The sequence below is a fragment of the Neocloeon triangulifer genome, unplaced genomic scaffold (genome assembly GCF_031216515.1).
Source record: "Neocloeon triangulifer isolate White Clay Creek 2 clone unplaced genomic scaffold, ASM3121651v1 ptg000002l, whole genome shotgun sequence".
NCBI lineage: Eukaryota > Metazoa > Arthropoda > Insecta > Ephemeroptera > Baetidae > Neocloeon > Neocloeon triangulifer.
The window spans coordinates 902,624-920,724 of record NW_026775545.1 but is presented as its reverse complement, the minus strand read 5'-3'; the positions used below and the strand labels follow the sequence as shown (position 1 = coordinate 920,724).

At 34.7% G+C, this 18,101-nt stretch overlaps 2 protein-coding genes across 2 annotated transcripts in view; one reads left to right on the top strand and one right to left on the bottom strand.

Moving 5' to 3' along the window:
• The window catches only part of LOC132205091 (LIM domain only protein 3-like), a 51,455-nt gene extending 47,721 nt beyond the window's left edge, over positions 1–3,734 (bottom strand). The window contains exon 1 of the mRNA XM_059633955.1: positions 3,716–3,734. The gene's annotated coding sequence lies outside the window, so the exon portion shown is untranslated. The remainder of the gene's footprint in view (positions 1–3,715) is intronic.
• A 232-nt stretch (positions 3,735–3,966) lies between these two features.
• LOC132205308 (endothelial lipase-like) lies at positions 3,967–17,840 on the top strand. The gene is made up of 5 exons (XM_059634279.1): positions 3,967–4,127; positions 9,715–9,844; positions 15,749–15,897; positions 15,955–16,011; positions 17,574–17,840. The coding sequence occupies exons 1-5, from the start codon at positions 4,067–4,069 to the stop codon at positions 17,771–17,773; spliced, it is 597 nt and encodes a 198-aa protein (XP_059490262.1). The 5' UTR covers positions 3,967–4,066; the 3' UTR covers positions 17,774–17,840.
• The last annotated feature ends 261 nt before the right edge of the window (positions 17,841–18,101 follow it).

The following is an 18,101-nucleotide window of genomic DNA, read 5'->3' as shown; positions in this document are numbered from 1 at the left end:
TCAGCATTGCTCAGCTGTATTTTATGTTTTCACGATCAGGTCACGCACGCAGTTACATAACACACACTTGGCTGCAGATTGAGCAGTGCGCCTTTGTCCATATTTGAATAAAACAACACTTCTGCTGTGCAGATGAGAGATCTTTCGGAGCGCTATAAAGCTGCAGCGCTTCGGGAAAGATAGATAGAGAGGCCTTTCTGCACAAACTCCTAAAGCCCGCGGGCAGTTGCTTCTCCAGCAGCGCACGAAATTATTATTCATGCCGGTGATCACACCAAACTTTTGCGAGCACCTCGGAGCGGATATTCGGAATTTTCTGCAATAATCGCGCCTTTCGGTGAGAGAGAAGTGAAATTACTATTTGCTCCCGAATATATTTCACACACATGCACGACCTTTGAAAGCGCAGGGGGGCCGCCCAGGCCCGCGGATTAAACTTTCACTGATCCAACGTCCGGCGGCGGCCTAATGCAAATCGCGGAGCGCCATTTGAATAATTGAGCCGTGCGCGCACCGTACTTTTTAAGAGAAAGAACAGCCGGTTCGTTTTGTTTGTTTTCTAAATTATTAATTAGCGCCTTTACTCTGGTGTGCGTTGGGCCGTGAGTTTTAGGCACCGCAAAAATTAATGAATGGCACCGCCGCGCGAGCGACGCGCAAAACTGCTGAATTTGGCTTCTGTGCGACACACACGCTGCTGTGCTACTCAAACTTTGGCCCATGCATTATTTTAAGCCTTAAATCCGCCTTAATTGAGCCACTTTTGGGAGAGAGAGGAGGGAGGAGGCCTAGCCTAATTACCATTTGCATGGTGTGTGAATTCCGCTCCTAAGCTGCGCACTGAAAATAACATTCCGCTCGGTGCGCTCATTTGCCGCTAGACAAATTGATTAGTGGCGATTGCAAACTTTTTTTTCATTTGTCCTGTAGATTATATTTCTAAATTCATTCGTATTTTAAATGAAGCATTATTTTTCACCAATTATCATTAATTTCTAATCTTCTGAAAAGCAACAAATTAATTATAATATTCTATATTATGGTTTATTTATTTAATTTTTTTTTTAAATCGACAAAACAGTTTGGCTTCAAAATTGATAATTGTTATCTGAAATCAAGTGAAAAATTTAAGAGCATGACTGTGGTCTATTTTATGAGCAAAAAGCAAATTACTTAAAATAACCAGCAATAACTAGTTGATCTGTTTGATTTTTGTTTGTTCATTTTTTATACAAAACCTTGACTTGACTAAAAATAAGTTTATAACTTAACAAAATATTTCTTTCCCAAAATATTTATGTTGTTTTTTAATGCCCTGAGAACAAAAAAATTACAATAATTATAAACATTGAAATATGTGAAGCAAGAGTGTTCAAGTAGTACAGGTCACGCATGACGTCAAGAAGATGCGGACGCTGAACTGAACTGCCCACACCAATTATTAAAAGTTGTTTACATCTCACATATTTTTTAATTCTTATGCAAATTAAATTAAAAACTAAATTGCTTCTACTTTTTCTTTTTCTTCAACTTTTTTAGGCTTTTGGCGTAAAAAATTCTGACGCTCGGAATATTTAAGCCACCCCAGATTAAAATTTTAGATGGCTTGATTAATTATTTTAGATGTCATGAATTGACTGTTTTTATTCGGCCAAACCAAAATTCCACGTTATACAAGCCCCGAAATTAAAATTTGCATATGTGTCATTATCGCTGGATGTGCAATTTTTTTCGACCAAAAGCAGCAGAGCAGGTATGCGTCACTTTAATTAAAATTTTGATGAAAATTTTAAATGGCGTGACGCTCTGCAATATGCGAATGGAATCTCATTTTCATCAACATGAACAAGAGCAGGCGTCCCAAAAATTAATAAACCTCCAAATTACATTTGTGCGGCGACGCCAGCACAATATTAAAAGCTCAGGAGACCGTAATTTTAATTATTAACAATTCGCAACTGCCGGATTGAAAAGAACACGTAAACAAAAGGTCTCTCTACACGCATTGTTGTAAACTCTGCATATGTATGTAAAAAAGAGAACGAAAAAAACGAGAGAAACAGGATGTTTTCAGTCGAGCACAACATCCACTCTGTTTATAAATAAAAGTTTTGAAATTTTCAACAGCCACTCGTCCGATTTCATTGCACAAACTTGGCCGTTCGTATAAAATTGATTCGCACAGCCAAATAAGCTTTTACTTGGTTCGCTTCTCCAATTGCAGCGTGGGCAATAAAAAGCAGGCAATGGGCAATCAAACGTTGGCCGGTTCTCTTCATACATCACGAGATGCTTCACTCTCCAGATGACGTAACAAATAATCTCTCCGCAAAATTCAATCAGCGAAAGTTTTCTGCCTCCTCTCATTAAAATAAAAAACGAATTGCTTTTGCCGTCGCTCCAATAAACGCTCAGATCGGCTGATTTAATTTTCGAGCGCGGCATGCAAACAGCAGAGCCTCGCCCGAAAGTTGATTCGCCGCTGTGCACTTTGCTAATTAAACGCTCGGTCAGTAAATGACGCACACGCAACACAAGTTTTGCTTCAATTAATATTTTATCTCGTGCTTTGAAATTGTGCAATTTACTTGCAAAATTTCCGTTTTGCATATTCAGGCGGAATTTTTATTTGCCTCAGCAGTCATTTGACGCATTTCAGTGGAAATATGAATTTCTCAAGGCTCCGCCTGTTGCAAAAATCTCTTACGTTACACAAATCACATTCTCTAAGTTGTTTGCCCCTTTGTTATATTATTCAACTTTTAATGATTTTGATCTTACATACAAGAGTAATCTAAAATTTCATGCATTTTCCAACATCAGACAAAATAATATTATATTACAGCCCATTGACTATTTCAGTTTTTTTTCTGCAAATTTTTGCAATTAGCATTTTCTCTTTTTAAACGATGTAGTAAATTTAATTCATTTCATTTTTCTCCAAATTATGAAAAATTGGTTGGAGAAAAATAGGCACACAGTGCTATAGTGAACAACTTACTGAAACTCATAACCAAGTAATTGCCAAGAGGCGATAAATGCGCAATTACTCGCCGCACTGCAGCCTAAACTACGGGAAACAACTGAAAAAACCGGAAGAAACAAACTAATTCACACAATTTTTTACTTCCATATTATGAACTTCTTCCCAGCTTATTCTACTCTACAAAATCAGAGCAAAAATGTTTATATATGACTTTCAATTTGTCATTTAGGCATTTTTTTTGTTAATATATAGGATTGTTAATTTCTCAGCATATAATTAATTATTAAACTCACGCGAGAGTATGGCAACCATCATTAAACAAGCATAATTTTTGAATATCTCTTCACACATGTCACACAATGAGGTAAATTTATAACTAATGAATCTTAATTTTGTATTGGAACTAATGTATCAATTTACTAAAAAATAATTACTACGATTTGCTACATATTTTTTAATAATTTAAATACAAAATTACTTAATTTATATGAAAAAAATATTTAAAGATAAAGCTTAATAAAATAATAAGGAATAAAATAATTAGAATATTATCAGGTAAAATATATTTGTAAATTTAAATTTTTTTTCTACTACTTTTATTTGTTTAGAAAATAAACTTTCAATGTACGACTAACGTTGGATTATATTATTATTACAAAATGCTCTTGCTCACATCAAAAAGTAATTCGAGTGAAAAATTAGCCACTGCGTGCAAATAAAATTTCTCACGTCAAGCCTGTCCGTGTTAGTCGAACGAAGTGCATCGGACAGTTGTCGGCGTGATGGCGTGGAGAAATTTCGAGCGCAACCCTGAGGCGTCCGGGCGGGCGATCGTGAGGAAGAAAAAACTGGTAACATACGCGATCTCCGAAAAGAGACAAGAGCGGTCAGCAGCCAAGCACATGCAATGCCGCGAGATTATACGTGAGTTTGTAGAGGGGAAAGTGGTCCTGCTTTTCGGCAACGCGAGGTGCGTTTCTTTGATATTTCAGTGCCGTACTACTCTCTCCTCGGGAGGAGCACCTTGCTGCTCCGAGTGTTTTGTGTAGTTGGATTTTGTGTTTCTGTGAACGGTTCGAGATGGACCCGCCACACGGATTCGGAATTTGGATGCTCTGCATTCTCAGCGGCTGGCCTGGTGGTATTGTCAAAAATTTTAATTTTATTTGAAATTATTTACTTTTATATTTTGTTCTATCTAAAACTTGCCATTAGAGGTGTGGCATGTAAGCCAATTGTGATTAAATTTATTTTAATTTGCTTAAAAATCTATTTTTCACTAGATCTATGAAAATTGTGTAATTTTTTATTAAAAATATGTGCCAATATACAACATTTTTCAACAAGAAATTCTTTGGACTTTATTTCAAATTTGTGGAATAATTAAGTAATTTAACACTAACATTAAGACTTTTTTCAAAACTATAACTTTTAATACATTGTTTCTGTATTTAAATTGGTACAAAGTAGAAACTACGCAGAGGAATTTAATAAGAAAAACATAGACTTAAATTTTAAGTACACCTTTGAATGGCTGAAAATTCAGTTTCTTTATATAAAACATATAGCTAATCTAAATTCAAATATCCTCTTACTTTCACTGCCTTTGATAAAAACGATTTTTATGATGATTTTATCCTAAAAAACTTCTGTTATCTGCAAACTTTTTAGCACTTATTGTTAAGAGGTATAAAAATTTGTATTGAATTTCTATTTCAGTTTCAAAATTAACTTCACTTATAACATAGTTAACTTTAATGTAAATATAGAGTGGTGCTTTAGGAAAAAGAAACTAAATACAATTTATTTAATTTCTGTTTAAAATAATCAAAGAAAATATTTCTAGCCTTTTATATTAATGGTATATTTTTTTCAAAGAATGAGGAATTATTTTATTCCCCTGCTTTATTAAAAAAAATAGCTTCTTAAGACAAAATTATTCCTACTATGCAGCCATCTGCACGACGATACCCTTTTCAACCCGCATCCTTAATTATTCAAGCAAGGCCAGATCAAAAAGATAATATTGAACATTTATGGCGCCCGAGCGCACCACCGCAAACTGGGATAATATTATGCATTATTCAGCCCTGGCTAGATGAGGTGCACACATTGTGCGTGCGCCACCGCGAGACCCGCCTTTCTTCCTTCCATATCTTTTTCTTTCTTTCTTTCTTGGGACGGAATTCTTTCTCTGCGGCAAAACTTTAGTCTTTTCAACCCCGTGGCTATATATGCCGTACACGCAGATGAAGATTTATGGGATCTTTTGAATCTGAATTTCGTTTGTCAAAACAATATGGAAGAAAAGGGACTGCAGTTTTTATATATCGATTCCTGCGGTGGTCTCTGTTTTATGGTCGCTTGGTGGAGTAGTTTTTAGCTCGGAGAGATAGACCCTCGTGAAAAAGCAGCACCATGTCGGTTTTGCAAAAGCAATAGCGTAAATTTTTAAACCCTAGCTCTGTGTGAGTTAAAATATACTTTAATCACATTTCCGTATTGCGGCATATTATGTGCTGTCCAAAAACTTAAAAGTAGTGTAACGCAGCTAGGCACCGTTCTGAATTTGCAAAATAATTGGATGCTGAGAGCTTTGAAAGCTGTATATTAAAATTTCACGTAACACTGACCATACAAGTTACAAAATCCTTGTAAGGTTTTTTTGTATGTTAGTTGATAGAAAACTGATGCAAAAAAACATGTTCAATTTTTTTAATTTGTTGAAACTTACAATAAATTTAAAAATTATATGGTATTTTCTATGGAAGCAAAAATTTATAAAAATTAGAATAAGTTTATAAACAGTAAAATGCTTGTTATTTTTATTTTTAATAAATTTTGTTTTCTAATAAATAATTGCTCAGCAAAAAAACTTTAATTCATTATAAAAGTTCAAATTTAAGTTCAATTATTATGATTTTAGTTTTTTTATAATTGAATAATATCATGAATTACTTGTAACTCAGTGTTAGTCTCGCTGCAAATAACCAATTCGATTAGTTAACTCTGATTTGCAAGATTATGGTCATGAGAAATATAAAAATTGCAAAATTAGGCTCTTCGAAGAGCGCTAGTCGAGATGCATTTCAAGGTTTCTCACGCACCGTTCGATGCTTGACCCATTAATGCATCTCTCTATATATTTGCGGCTCCCCAGGCGGTTTATCCGCATAGAGCGTTTCTGTCAATATAATCTCGTGCCGCAATTCAATAATCAGCATCAAGCAGCCCTTGCGAGAGGTGTCAGTTTCGTAAGCCGCGATTAATTTGATGCGTCAGTTTGCAATAAACGTCACCTTTGACACGCGCGCGGCGGATATTCACCTTTAGTACGCAGGAGACAAATCGATTTTCTTCTTTTCATGATTAATTGGACGGCTGTTAGTAATTTATTGTTTGCATGAGTACCACACTTGTTATTAATTTACTTCCACCATGATTAGGCGAAACCGATTCATTCATTCATTGCTGCAGTTTTTGTTTATTGTGTCTGCATTATAATGATATAGTATATTTGGTGAATGACTCGACAATGCATTTCATCTCTTGGCAAGGAGCTGCCGCCGAGAATTGTTGCACTGTCACTTTGTGTACATACAAAAATTCCTTTTGTAATGTATCTTCTATGGGATGAGCAGCCAGCCCCACCTAAAAAGATCCCACCGTTTTGTCGAACAGAAGAGGAAAGTGTCACAAAAACAACCTTGCATGCGAGTTAACGTGTGTGGCGTGTGTGTGTTCTCATCATTATCCTAACCAAGTGCAAACAAACTTCTAACCGTGGAGAAATTTTCAACTTTATATAACTATTACAAAAGAGAGCCACTTTGCAGATTATGCAAAATTAGAAGTAACTTCATAATTTAGCTTTAAAAACGGTCCCACCTGCGTTAATGCACAATTTTTATTTTACAAAGTGCTAATTTGTCTTCAATACTAATCACAATTAGGTGGACCACCTTGGATACTAATAAATCAATTCATTTTCGCCATTAAAAAGTAATTTGACATTGTATTATGCAGGTGCAGGGAGGAGTTCTATGTTAACACAAATCTTTTACATCTTCGGGAATTCTTATTTTTAGTTGCCAGTCGTAAATTCATAAGAATTGGCTTTAAATTCCGTTTAAAGACAAGCTATAAAGCCAAAGTTTGCCGATTTACACCAAGAACTTTTGTAACTAAACACATAAGATCCAGTTTAAAAACTGCAGACAGTGCAGACTGACTTGAAAGAGTTGTTCTCCATGACACATTTCTTTGCGAATTTCTCTCTTGTTACTCGTTTTTAATGTGCAAAAATAATTCATGTAGATTTGTTTGCGTAATATTTAGTATTTTAGGAAAATTACTTATAAATTTTTAATTGTGTATCAGAATCTGAATAATATAATTTAAGTTTTAAATCTTATTGAAAGTAACAAGCCAATTTTTATTTTATTTTTCCGCATTAATATTTATGGAGAAAGAAACAGCTATAAAATTATAATATTTCATCTGATTGTACTTAAAATAATTTGATAGTAGAGTGAAACCCAATTTCTTAGCTACCTTTTTGATCCAGCATTTTTTTCAATTCTATTGCTTGCCAAATTCACAAACAACAGTTTTTACTGGAATAATAAAAAGTATCTGGAGAATATTTTATACAGTCCGCAAATTATGAATGCCATATTATTTTATTACATTGTCAGGGAGAATTCCATTCTGGATTAAAATAATTATTTCATTTGCAATTAATTTTTCTTCCTAAAAAAAAAACCATTTTGCGGAAAAATCATTGTCCCTGAAAGAGCAGGTGACCACAAAAGAGAGCGGAATTTCCTAATTGTACGCAGGCGAGAGAGCGCTGGAATTTGTATTAAAATAAAAATGCCACACCAGAGTGCACAAAAACGCTCTTCCTTGATCAAAAGCAGACACGTAAACGCGTGTGTATAATTTTCGGAGCTTTTTCCTGCGTGATAATTTATACCTCGTGTATAATATGTGCGGCGGCGGCGGCTGATGTAAACCACACCGCACTTTGCTTTCCCTTTCAAGGCACCGGTCTCGTCGCCGGTTCCTCCGTCGGCTCACATATACTATGGGCCTCTCTTTTTGCTCACCTTTACAGAGAATGGCATGCATATGTGCTCCGTGTGCGTGCGGTATATATTTTGGCCTGGTAATGACAAAATTATTACCCAATTAGGGTTATCACCGACCGAGAAAGGTTATATTGTTGTGAAAGTTTTCGGCGGTTTATTTTCGAAGAGAGAAAAAAAGAAATATATGGTGAGAATTTATAGACAGCGAGGTGCTGAGAGACGTTTTTATGGACGCGGTTATTATTAGTCACACATGTGCAAAGTGTGACGTTGAAAAGGGCTTGTTTGAATAAATCATTTCGGAAATAGAAACTCTTGTGTCTGTGTGAATCGCACGTGTATGATTATCATAATTATCGTAAAAACGTAGCCATCTAGAACAGAATTACAAATGTTCAAAGAAAATTTATCGTTTTTAAACAGCCACTTAAAAATAAAAATACACTGCACGACAATAGGAATTACCAGAATTATATTATTTTAATCAATTTACTTTAAAATGTATTTTTTTCTGAAGTAAAATATTTTAATTAATACCTTAGGTGACATATATTTAAAATACATCTCTCATTTGAAATCATAAACTTTTCTAATATTTGCAGATTTATAGTGTTAGAATTTTTCGCTCGGTCAATTTCTATTAAATAATAATTAATAGATTACACAGATTACATTTATTATATCTGTAATATTATTATGTTAAGTACAAGCATTTTAGATTTTTCCTTGCTCCTTAAATTTTACTTAATATTGTAAATAGAAACGCAACAAATTGAAAATATTATTGCTATTGAATAGTAGTTAAATAAGTGTTTAACTAGTGTCAGTTCTACATAAAATTTTGTAAATTATGATTTACATACCAGAAACACAAGTTGAAAAGCATAAAATTGTCAAGTTCCTGCATTATCAAAATTAAAAATTAAAAATAATACATAATATATGTTTTATGCAAAATAAGCAATAAAAAACTTATAATTTACTATTAGAATTTTAAAATTCTTAGTATAATTCATAAAATACTACGCAAACTGCACGGCATGCAATACATTTGGCAAACTCTCCATGTCCGTTACAAAGTCATAAAACATCCAGCAGCACTCACGATTTTACGACATGAATTTCCAACAAGTGCGCAGGCGAGCCTCGTAATTATTTGATAATCCACCGAAATAAAATTATCGATCGCCGTCAAAAAGCTTTCAGTGGTCGGGAAATGTACTCACCTGAAGTTTGTTTTTAAAATTAGATTGTCACGAACACACATTATTTGGGACCACTCATGACGAGAAACGGTTCATTCATCACAGAATCACGAACACCACCCAACTCGGCCCGCGTGATAATTGGAGAGTGCGATAAAACATGATATTTCAATTGGAGAAGTAATAACGCTTTGATAAATTGTCTCGTCACGAGCTTGACATCGGGCGAAGAGAACGAGTCCAATTAAAAATATGGCGTTTGAAAAAGCCGCTCGCTCGCTCTCTCTCTCTCGGATATAATGAACGAGAAAATAAATATTGATTATGATTCAACGAGAAGAAAGGCCCATTTCGGGCGAAATGAGCTGCGCTTCGTCACGGACCGGTTATGTCATTACTAATTTGCTTTCTTATTTTTTTTTCCTCGCAGGTCCACCTGGCCGCCTCTTGAACGGCGACGCGTGGGTCCAGATCGCGCCGGTGCAAAAAGGAAGCGGCGTCTGCCCCGAAATCAGACCTGGAATCGACGTCACCTTTCACTTGTACCAGTTTTACGATGGGTAAGTCTGATATTTTGTAAATGTCAAGTGGTGATTCATCTCGAGCTTTAAAACAGGAAATATGCTTGTGAGAGTGCAATTTTTAATTTTAAATGCGAGCAGCATTTTCCATACTTTTGAGCATAAAAACAATTTTCATTTTCAAGCGAGCATCTGAAACTAATACATAGACGATGTCTAGGGCTAGAAGGGGTTGATCGAAGGATGCTTTTAAAAAAATAAAAATCGGACCCTTGATAAGAATTTTTTGCTACAAAACCCAAAATTCATTCAACGAAGAAAACTAAATAACAATATTCACATTTACATTGCATGGCATAAAAAAAATATAAATATTTTACACTTTTAAAATTTCCTAAGAAATGAAGTAATTACCTAACACTTAAATTTGACCAAAAAAACATAATTAAAAACTACAGAAATTAAATCTGTAAAAGAATGCGGCAAAAAAACGGCAGTGCTTTTATTATTACGTTGGTGAAAATTGTTTAGGAAGCACATTTTTGTTGGCTCCGCAATTGCGAAAGAGCGGGCATTAGCCTAATGTATTCTGGTTGCATATATCCCTGGTGAGGAAAGGTCAAGTTTTTTTTTATCTCAATGCGCCCAGCCGCGGCGAGCGATAAAAAAACGAAAGTGTTTAAGCCAAGTTTTAAGCAGCAATCTCTCGGCGCTTTCTCATATTTTCAACTGTGTAGTGCGAGCTCTTTTTAATTAGATCATCAAAGGAGCGAGTTATCTCGGTAATCACTTCCAGATCATTGTTTCCCTATACGCCTGAGCGCCTCGAACAAAAATTCAATCTCTTGTGTATTTTGTTAAAGTTGCTTGCTAATGAACAGGAAATTTCAATTTATATTTTTTTCCTTGGTTAATTTTTTAGACAAGAATTTAAAGAACACGCCAGTTTTTTTAGCAAAACAGAATCTATTGCTGAGGCAAAATAATGATGAAAAAAAATGATGCGGCAAACAATAATATCGAATTGCCGCACTGCAATTCCCTCAATATAAAATTCAAATAAACACCCCGGACAAGCAGATAACCCCGATTTTTATCTCGTCCTCGTTAATTTGCATAAATATCGTCAGTCGCAATTCAGAGAGGGAATTGCCAATAATTGTGTCCGCACGTTTTATTTGCATCAGCTACGGACGGACAATCCAGAGTGCAAATAATGTGCTCTCCTCAGCGCACTCACTTAGTTGGTCGCCCGAGTAAATTTATTCAACTCTTGCGCGCCCAGCACTACTTACAAACGTAATGAATAAATCACCATCTCACGAAACGTACCCTCTGCTGGGGTGCTCGCTTATGGATCAGTGCGGGGCGCACGTGTGTTTTATTGAGGGTAAAATGTTGAGGTACAAACGCGAATGATGGTCTCAATTGTTCGACTTACTTGGCTTTGTTTTAGTTTCAGCCAGATCATATCATGATTTATAAAATTTTTTCATTTCAAATAATCAATTAAAACACGCTACTTTGATGATATTATTATTTTTCACAATTCATTTTGTTTGTCTACAAATTAATGACCTTAATTTTATTTGTCAATAGATTAGAATTTTCAAAACAACTGAGATTTACCTTTTATATCGTTTCCGTTTCATTTTTCATTGTTAGTTATAATAAGATTATTTTATATTATTGACTATGCAAAAAAGGAAGACAAGCTTATAAACAAGTCTGTTAGAATAAAAATGAGTGAGAATGGACAGCATCTAATTTTTTTACCTTTATAAAATCAATGTTTACGTAATTAAATAAATTTATGGCGTGATAAGATTTAATTCACAATCAATGTAAAAAACAAAAAAAAATTAATAATCTAAAATAAAAATTTAACATATTTAAAAAGTTAAAATATAAGATTTATTATACTGTTTAAGTTTTATGTCATTATAATTTACTAAAATATTTAATTTCTTATAATTTATCTTTCCTAAAACTTTTAAACAACATAAAATAAATGTGTCTTTTTATAATATTACGTTGTTGCCTGGTAAACTTTAAATTTTATTCATAAAAACAGCCAAAATATTGAGCGCGATAAAAGATAAAATCATAGTGTTGAACTATTGTGGATTATGGATTATTGATAGAAGAATGAAAATAATTTCATTTTTCTACACAACGCAGTTGTTTAACTCCAAACCTGGACTGAACTTCAAACACTCTGAATTCTAAAGGTATCAAAACGTCTGATCTACTTAATATAGGATATTTCAACTTTCTCATTTTTTTTTTCAATTCGGAAAGTCAACGAAATTAGCAACTTTTTAGACACATTCCACTCGATCTACTTTGCAGCAATAATATTTTTACGTCTTACACAGTCGTAAAAATTTATTGTTGTTTGTTTTATAGCGATTTATGATAAGGAAATTCTATATTGATTTAAATTTATTCTCTTGGGAATTTTGTGAAAAATTGTTGCGTATTAATTTTTACTGTAAATCCACTTTCACAAATCTTTCCAAGTGGCATTTCTTACAGTATAAGCGGCTTCTGAAATTCTTATACAATTAGATTTCATTTGAATATCAGTTATGATATCACTTTTTTTGTCAGCGAAAACAATTTTGGAGTCGTAAGCACTTTTGGTTTTCAACGAGTTGAGACGTGCTCGCTCAGAGTGTGCAGCTGAGCACGTCACCGCAGGCATGACGAGATAATTTGTTAACTTCATTCAAATCAGATGCGCGCGGCACAGGCAGATTTTTCTGCTTTTTACTGCGTTTTTATGCCTCGTCTTTCACTAGAGAGAGCACCGAGCACGTTATTGACCACATTCAGCAGCAGTTTTCCGCAGGTTTATTTTTTCAATCCGCTGTGAAATTATGCGATAAAAAAAACACACCCACAGCTTTTCAATAGAACGACGAGAGACTCATTACTTTTCCCATTGGCGAGAGAGCGACTCGGGAAAAATATTTTATATACGCAAATTTCGCCTTTTATAAAAGTTTCAAGGGTTATTCGCAGACTCTCCAAAAAAAGGAATAAAAAGCGACAGAATTAATTTGAAAGGAGAAAAATTTCGTTTATAAAGAGGCAGTCGCTGGTGCTCCGCTTTGATGATTAAAAGTCGAGGTGCCTTTTTGTTTTCTGTATCTGGAGATCAGCGCGAGCACACACAAAACTTTATCAGCGAATATAAAATAATTCGAGCCCACAGCGCTACTTTGTGCCATGCATGTGGTCGGTCGGCTCAATTAACTTTCTTTTTTGGAAAGAGACGCGGCCGCGCGGCGAACCTGCAAGTTTCACGCACGCCAAAATTACACACCGCGTGCGAGCACGACCTTTGTCTTGCAGGGGGGCCTCTAATTAGGCGAACATATGTATTTATTTCTATTTACTTAGAGAACTATGTGTGTAGGGCTGGGAATTACAGTCGACTTCAAACATTTTTTTTATTGAAAACAATATTTAAGCAGAAACAATTAAGAAATCAAATTATAGCTTTTTATTTTGCAAATTAAGAAATTTTAATTATCGATTAGGGTAAAAATTGAAATTAAACCTGACTTTTATTAATTTTTTTTTTTTAATTTTTAAAAAAGAATAGGTAATGATAATTATTGTGTAAAAAAAATCAGTAAAAACATTCATATTGCACCATCCAATATGTTGTGAAAAGTTTTGGGTCAGACTAAAAAATAGAGTGTTGAAAAAAATTCTTGCTCAAATAAAACTCATAATGTTAATTAAAATCAATTTCCTTAATTGAAAAATGATTTAATTAAACAAAAGTGCTGTTTGAAATAAAGTTTATTTTACATTAGCATAATTAATTATGTCACATGAAAATAATTTTAAATTCAAATCAACTGATCAACTGACATGCCGAGAGACAAGTTGTAAAATATAACAAATTGTTCCAGCAAATATGAGATATTTAAGCAACACGAAAATATTGGCATAAATTGAATACAACAATTTATATGTATTTATGAGCCATAATTTATAATTTTTGATAACACTTTGCAAAACGAAGTAGATCGAATTACATCAGTCGAATTTTTCCCCACTACGGACTTTTTCAGCTTTTTTTTTATTTTTAAGATGATATTTTTCGTAATTGTGTGTCTTTCTTTGGTGCTTTGTGTGTTTACAAGGCCAGGAAATTGCTGGGTCAAAAATTAATGTGTCCTTTCGCTCTTTCCTGCACACATTATTTTAATCTAGCGCACCGATCGGCGGCGCGGGCAAATTGCTAGGAACGCGTTAGTAGATTTTATCCTGAGCATGTCAAAAACCAATAAAAGTAACAGCTTCTGTGTTCATGAATGTTTGGGGCGTTATTCTTTGGAAATCTGCAAACGCTCTCTCAGCAGCGGCTTGTTTCACTGGCGTTTGATAAAAGCAATTTTGTAATCATGCATCATTTGCTTTCAAATCAACGGCAGGAAAGTCATGCCTGACATGAGCGTGAACGTTTTCCTCCTCGTGATTTGCAAATCAGCTGCCCAAATACACATCATATCAAGAATAGCAGAGGAAACTAGGAATGGGGGTGGAAGAAAGTGAGTGCTTTTTTTTGTTAAACAAAAGCACAACACTGGCCGACCATGGTTTCAATTTGCAACTAAATTCAATGTTAAAAAAATTTAACTTTTTTCAAAATTTTATATTTGTACGTTACATAATAATAATGTAATTCTGTTTTATTTAGCAACCAAAGCACAATCAGCCAATTTTATCAATAATACTTAATAACCCAAATAAATAATTAGCCCAAAATAATTTGAATTTTATATAAACTCTAAAATTTTATTGTGTTATTATAATTAAAAAATCTTTACCTTTGTTAATCACCTAAAAAGGGTACCTCTGTTGTTCTCGTCATCTTTATTAGGTCAACGAAAGCACTTTCATCTTTTTCGTGTGTGTGTCTGTAATAAATGGGCTGCTGGCGAATCATGATGCACGATCCATCCCTGGGAAACACATGGGAACGGAAAAGTGTTTTAACCTCTTTAGAGCTACACGCCGCCGCCTCGCCTCCAGGGGTCTATATCGTAGTTTTGCTAGCTGAACTCCATTCTACTCAACTCACTCCAAGTAAAAAGACCAAGTTATGAAATGGGCTTTCGGTGTTCCGGCCAGGTGCAATGCACTTCGGAGGCTCCTCTATGGCATCAATAATTCACGAGACAACCCGCCAAGCTCACTCGAATATAAGACCTAATAAAGCAGGTCATTAATAAAAAGCGCCATTGTTGTACTTAAAGTGTATTGATTTGAAAATATGTCACGAAAACTAGCTCTTGCAGTTGGCCAACCTGAATAATTTAATAAATCTTTTACATATTTTTTGGTATAAAAAAGGCCTATAATATCAACTATTTCTTTTAAAGTGGCTGAACCAGTTTTGGTTTGTGCCTGCGTCGATGAGTAGGTGAAACAAGATGATGACTGCCAAAAATAGATTTACAAATTTAAGAAACACAAGAAAATTAAATGCGAGATATTTTTAATCTTCTCAATACTTGAAATTGCATTTTCGGCAATTAAAAAATGGGTTGAAATGAATTCCAGATGGAAATATTTAATTGCAGAATTTGCAAGTCTCGTCACATTTTATTTATATTTTTCCAAAAGAAAAAGAAATGTTTATTTATTTACATTTCGGACAGAAAGATACTTTTAACATAACATTGAAGTCTCTCTTGTTGAATGATTAATTTTGAACCTAATTAAGGTATCCAATTTAAACAGCTCACAGCTCGATTCGTTGCTCTAATGGAAGTCCGATCGCATTTTAATTTAAGGTGAATGGTTTATTGTGTTGGTGCGAGAGAGGTCATTTGCATGCGTTATTTGACCTCCCGCTGCCGAGCCCGTTAGTGCACAGTGTGCCCCGCTTTAATCAATAATCTCCTGCTTCCTTGATAGACACGACGCAGACAAGTACAAAACGCTCATCCCTTACGACAAAGAAAACTTGGCCGCCTCAGGTTTCAACCCCAATTACCCGACCGTATTCTATGCGCACGGCTATTTGGCAGGACCGGAGTCGATCGAAACGAGAACTGTGAGAAGAGGCGAGTTGCGTCACACGCCGATTATCAAAATAATTAATCAGCTCTAATTTTTTGCAGCCTACGCCGCCAGGGGAGGTTTCAATTTCGTCACAGTCGGATGGAGACCACTCGCAGGTGAGCGACAAAATTTAATTTTTTTTTTTGTTAAATGAAAAAGAGTCGAGATATATAATATTATGTTATATAAAAACATGTTTGCTGTTTTTTGCTCCCCGTCTAATTCAAAAATTCGCTGCAATTTTTTTTTCTCCGCCGGCAAATGAGTTTTCCGCGTCAGCGTTTTTTTTACAACACAGCCTGTGCACCTCAGTTTTTTCCCAGTGTTCATGACTGAGTATAAAAAAAAAACATAGAGTGACGCCCAGTTCAATTATACTTGACGCACTCTCGCTGCTGATGGTTGACGGACTCCTCGCTTGGATGCGGAGCCTACAGTTTAATCGTCTGGGGAGCCAAACCACGAAAAATTGAATAAAAATCTTTATCTACATTTATCTCATTTTTTAAAGCTGCGATAAGTTTATTATCATTTTTGTAAGAATATAGGTTATTACAAGAGATAAAAGTAGGTAAAGAAACGAAGTACAGACAAATTAAAGCTTTTCAAATAATAATATTATATATTAATTTTTTGTTATAAAACACTTTAAAATTTAATTTTAAACATCATATTAAAATTTAATTTCGTTTTTATAATATTTTTATTTTTGATATTATAATTATTAATAATTATTCTCATTTTTATTAATAAAATTTTATGTAATTATTTTCATTAAAACGTTTTGATACATAAACTTTTTTTTAACATATTTTTTTCAATAAATAATTATTTTTCCACTCCTCAAAGATTACTTTAGAATAATTTCAAAAAGAAATTTGGAAGTAGTTATAGACAAAATTTAATATGTACTCGAATCAAAACCGAAATTTACTTACAAGGTTTTCCTTTCCACCGTTGAGGGTGGGACAAAAATTAATTTCAAAAATAGCGTGGATCGATGCAATTTCGAGACGAGCGTATCAAGCAGGTTGCATTTACTTCTTGAGATCTTCAATTGCCACTTTTCATATTAATCTTTTTGAACGAAAATTCTAAGAACTTTATTTCACCTTTATAAACATAGTTAAATTAAATCTTCCATGACATAATCTGTAATAAAAAATTTCTCCTTTTTGCTCAAGTTGAAATTGATTTTCGATTTGCAGTGAAACAGTTGCTGCAGAAATGTGCAAAGCATTTTCCAGGTGATAAGTTACTCGGTCTATCTAAAGTATCTAAAGAGCAGCCAGCGCATTCTCGTGTATGCACCAGTGGGTAATTTGCGAGTTAATAAACACACCGGATCGTTCTCCCGCCGCGACTTCATTACACGCTGCTTACGTCAAAATACTGGGGTGAAGTGACACGTGTGCGAGTTTAATCTCGCGCCCAGCTCTGCATATAATCGGGCTAATTTGAATGAAAAAAAAGGGGTGCGAGATGCTATCCAAGAGGCTGCGCTGCAGTTTCTTTGGGGCGTAATTTATGTTGGCAACCCACTTGGCACACTGGTTGCATACTTGGCCCGCGGGGCTTTTTATTTGCATGCTTATAAAACACACACACAGGGCGGGCCAGTGTCAGGCCGCTGCGGATTTTCCAATTATAAAAAGCGAGTCCTCTCTGTTTGTTGCAGCCGGTCCGTTTTACCAGACGGCCGTGGAAAATGTGAGCCCCCTGGGCTATCAGATCGCGCGAATGCTTGACTTCGTCGAGAGGAATGCCGGACCACTGAAGGACCTGCACTTGATCGGCAATAACCTTGGTGCCCACGCCATGGGGGTGGCTGCCGGCAAGACCAACGTTGTCAGGGTCCCAAGGATCACAGGCGAGTAAAAAAATTGTGTGCGATTCCACGCATGGTACATAGAACGGAAAAATAAAATATACAAATATCTGATTTGTGCATAAAAAGTGTTAAAGAAATTCCTGAAATAGGGCTTGGGATAAACGGCAAATTACTTTTTTAACTCTCTTTTAAGATAATAAACTTGGGTTTTTAACACTTGGAGCATTAATTCTTTATTTAATTAAATTTAAAATACATTTTTTTCAACAATTTATTTTCTTTAAATCAATCATCTTTTTGGACTTCTTCGTATTTATTGAACAAACTGATGTTAATTAAGTAAAATCCATATTGGATCTTTAATTGACTTTTAAT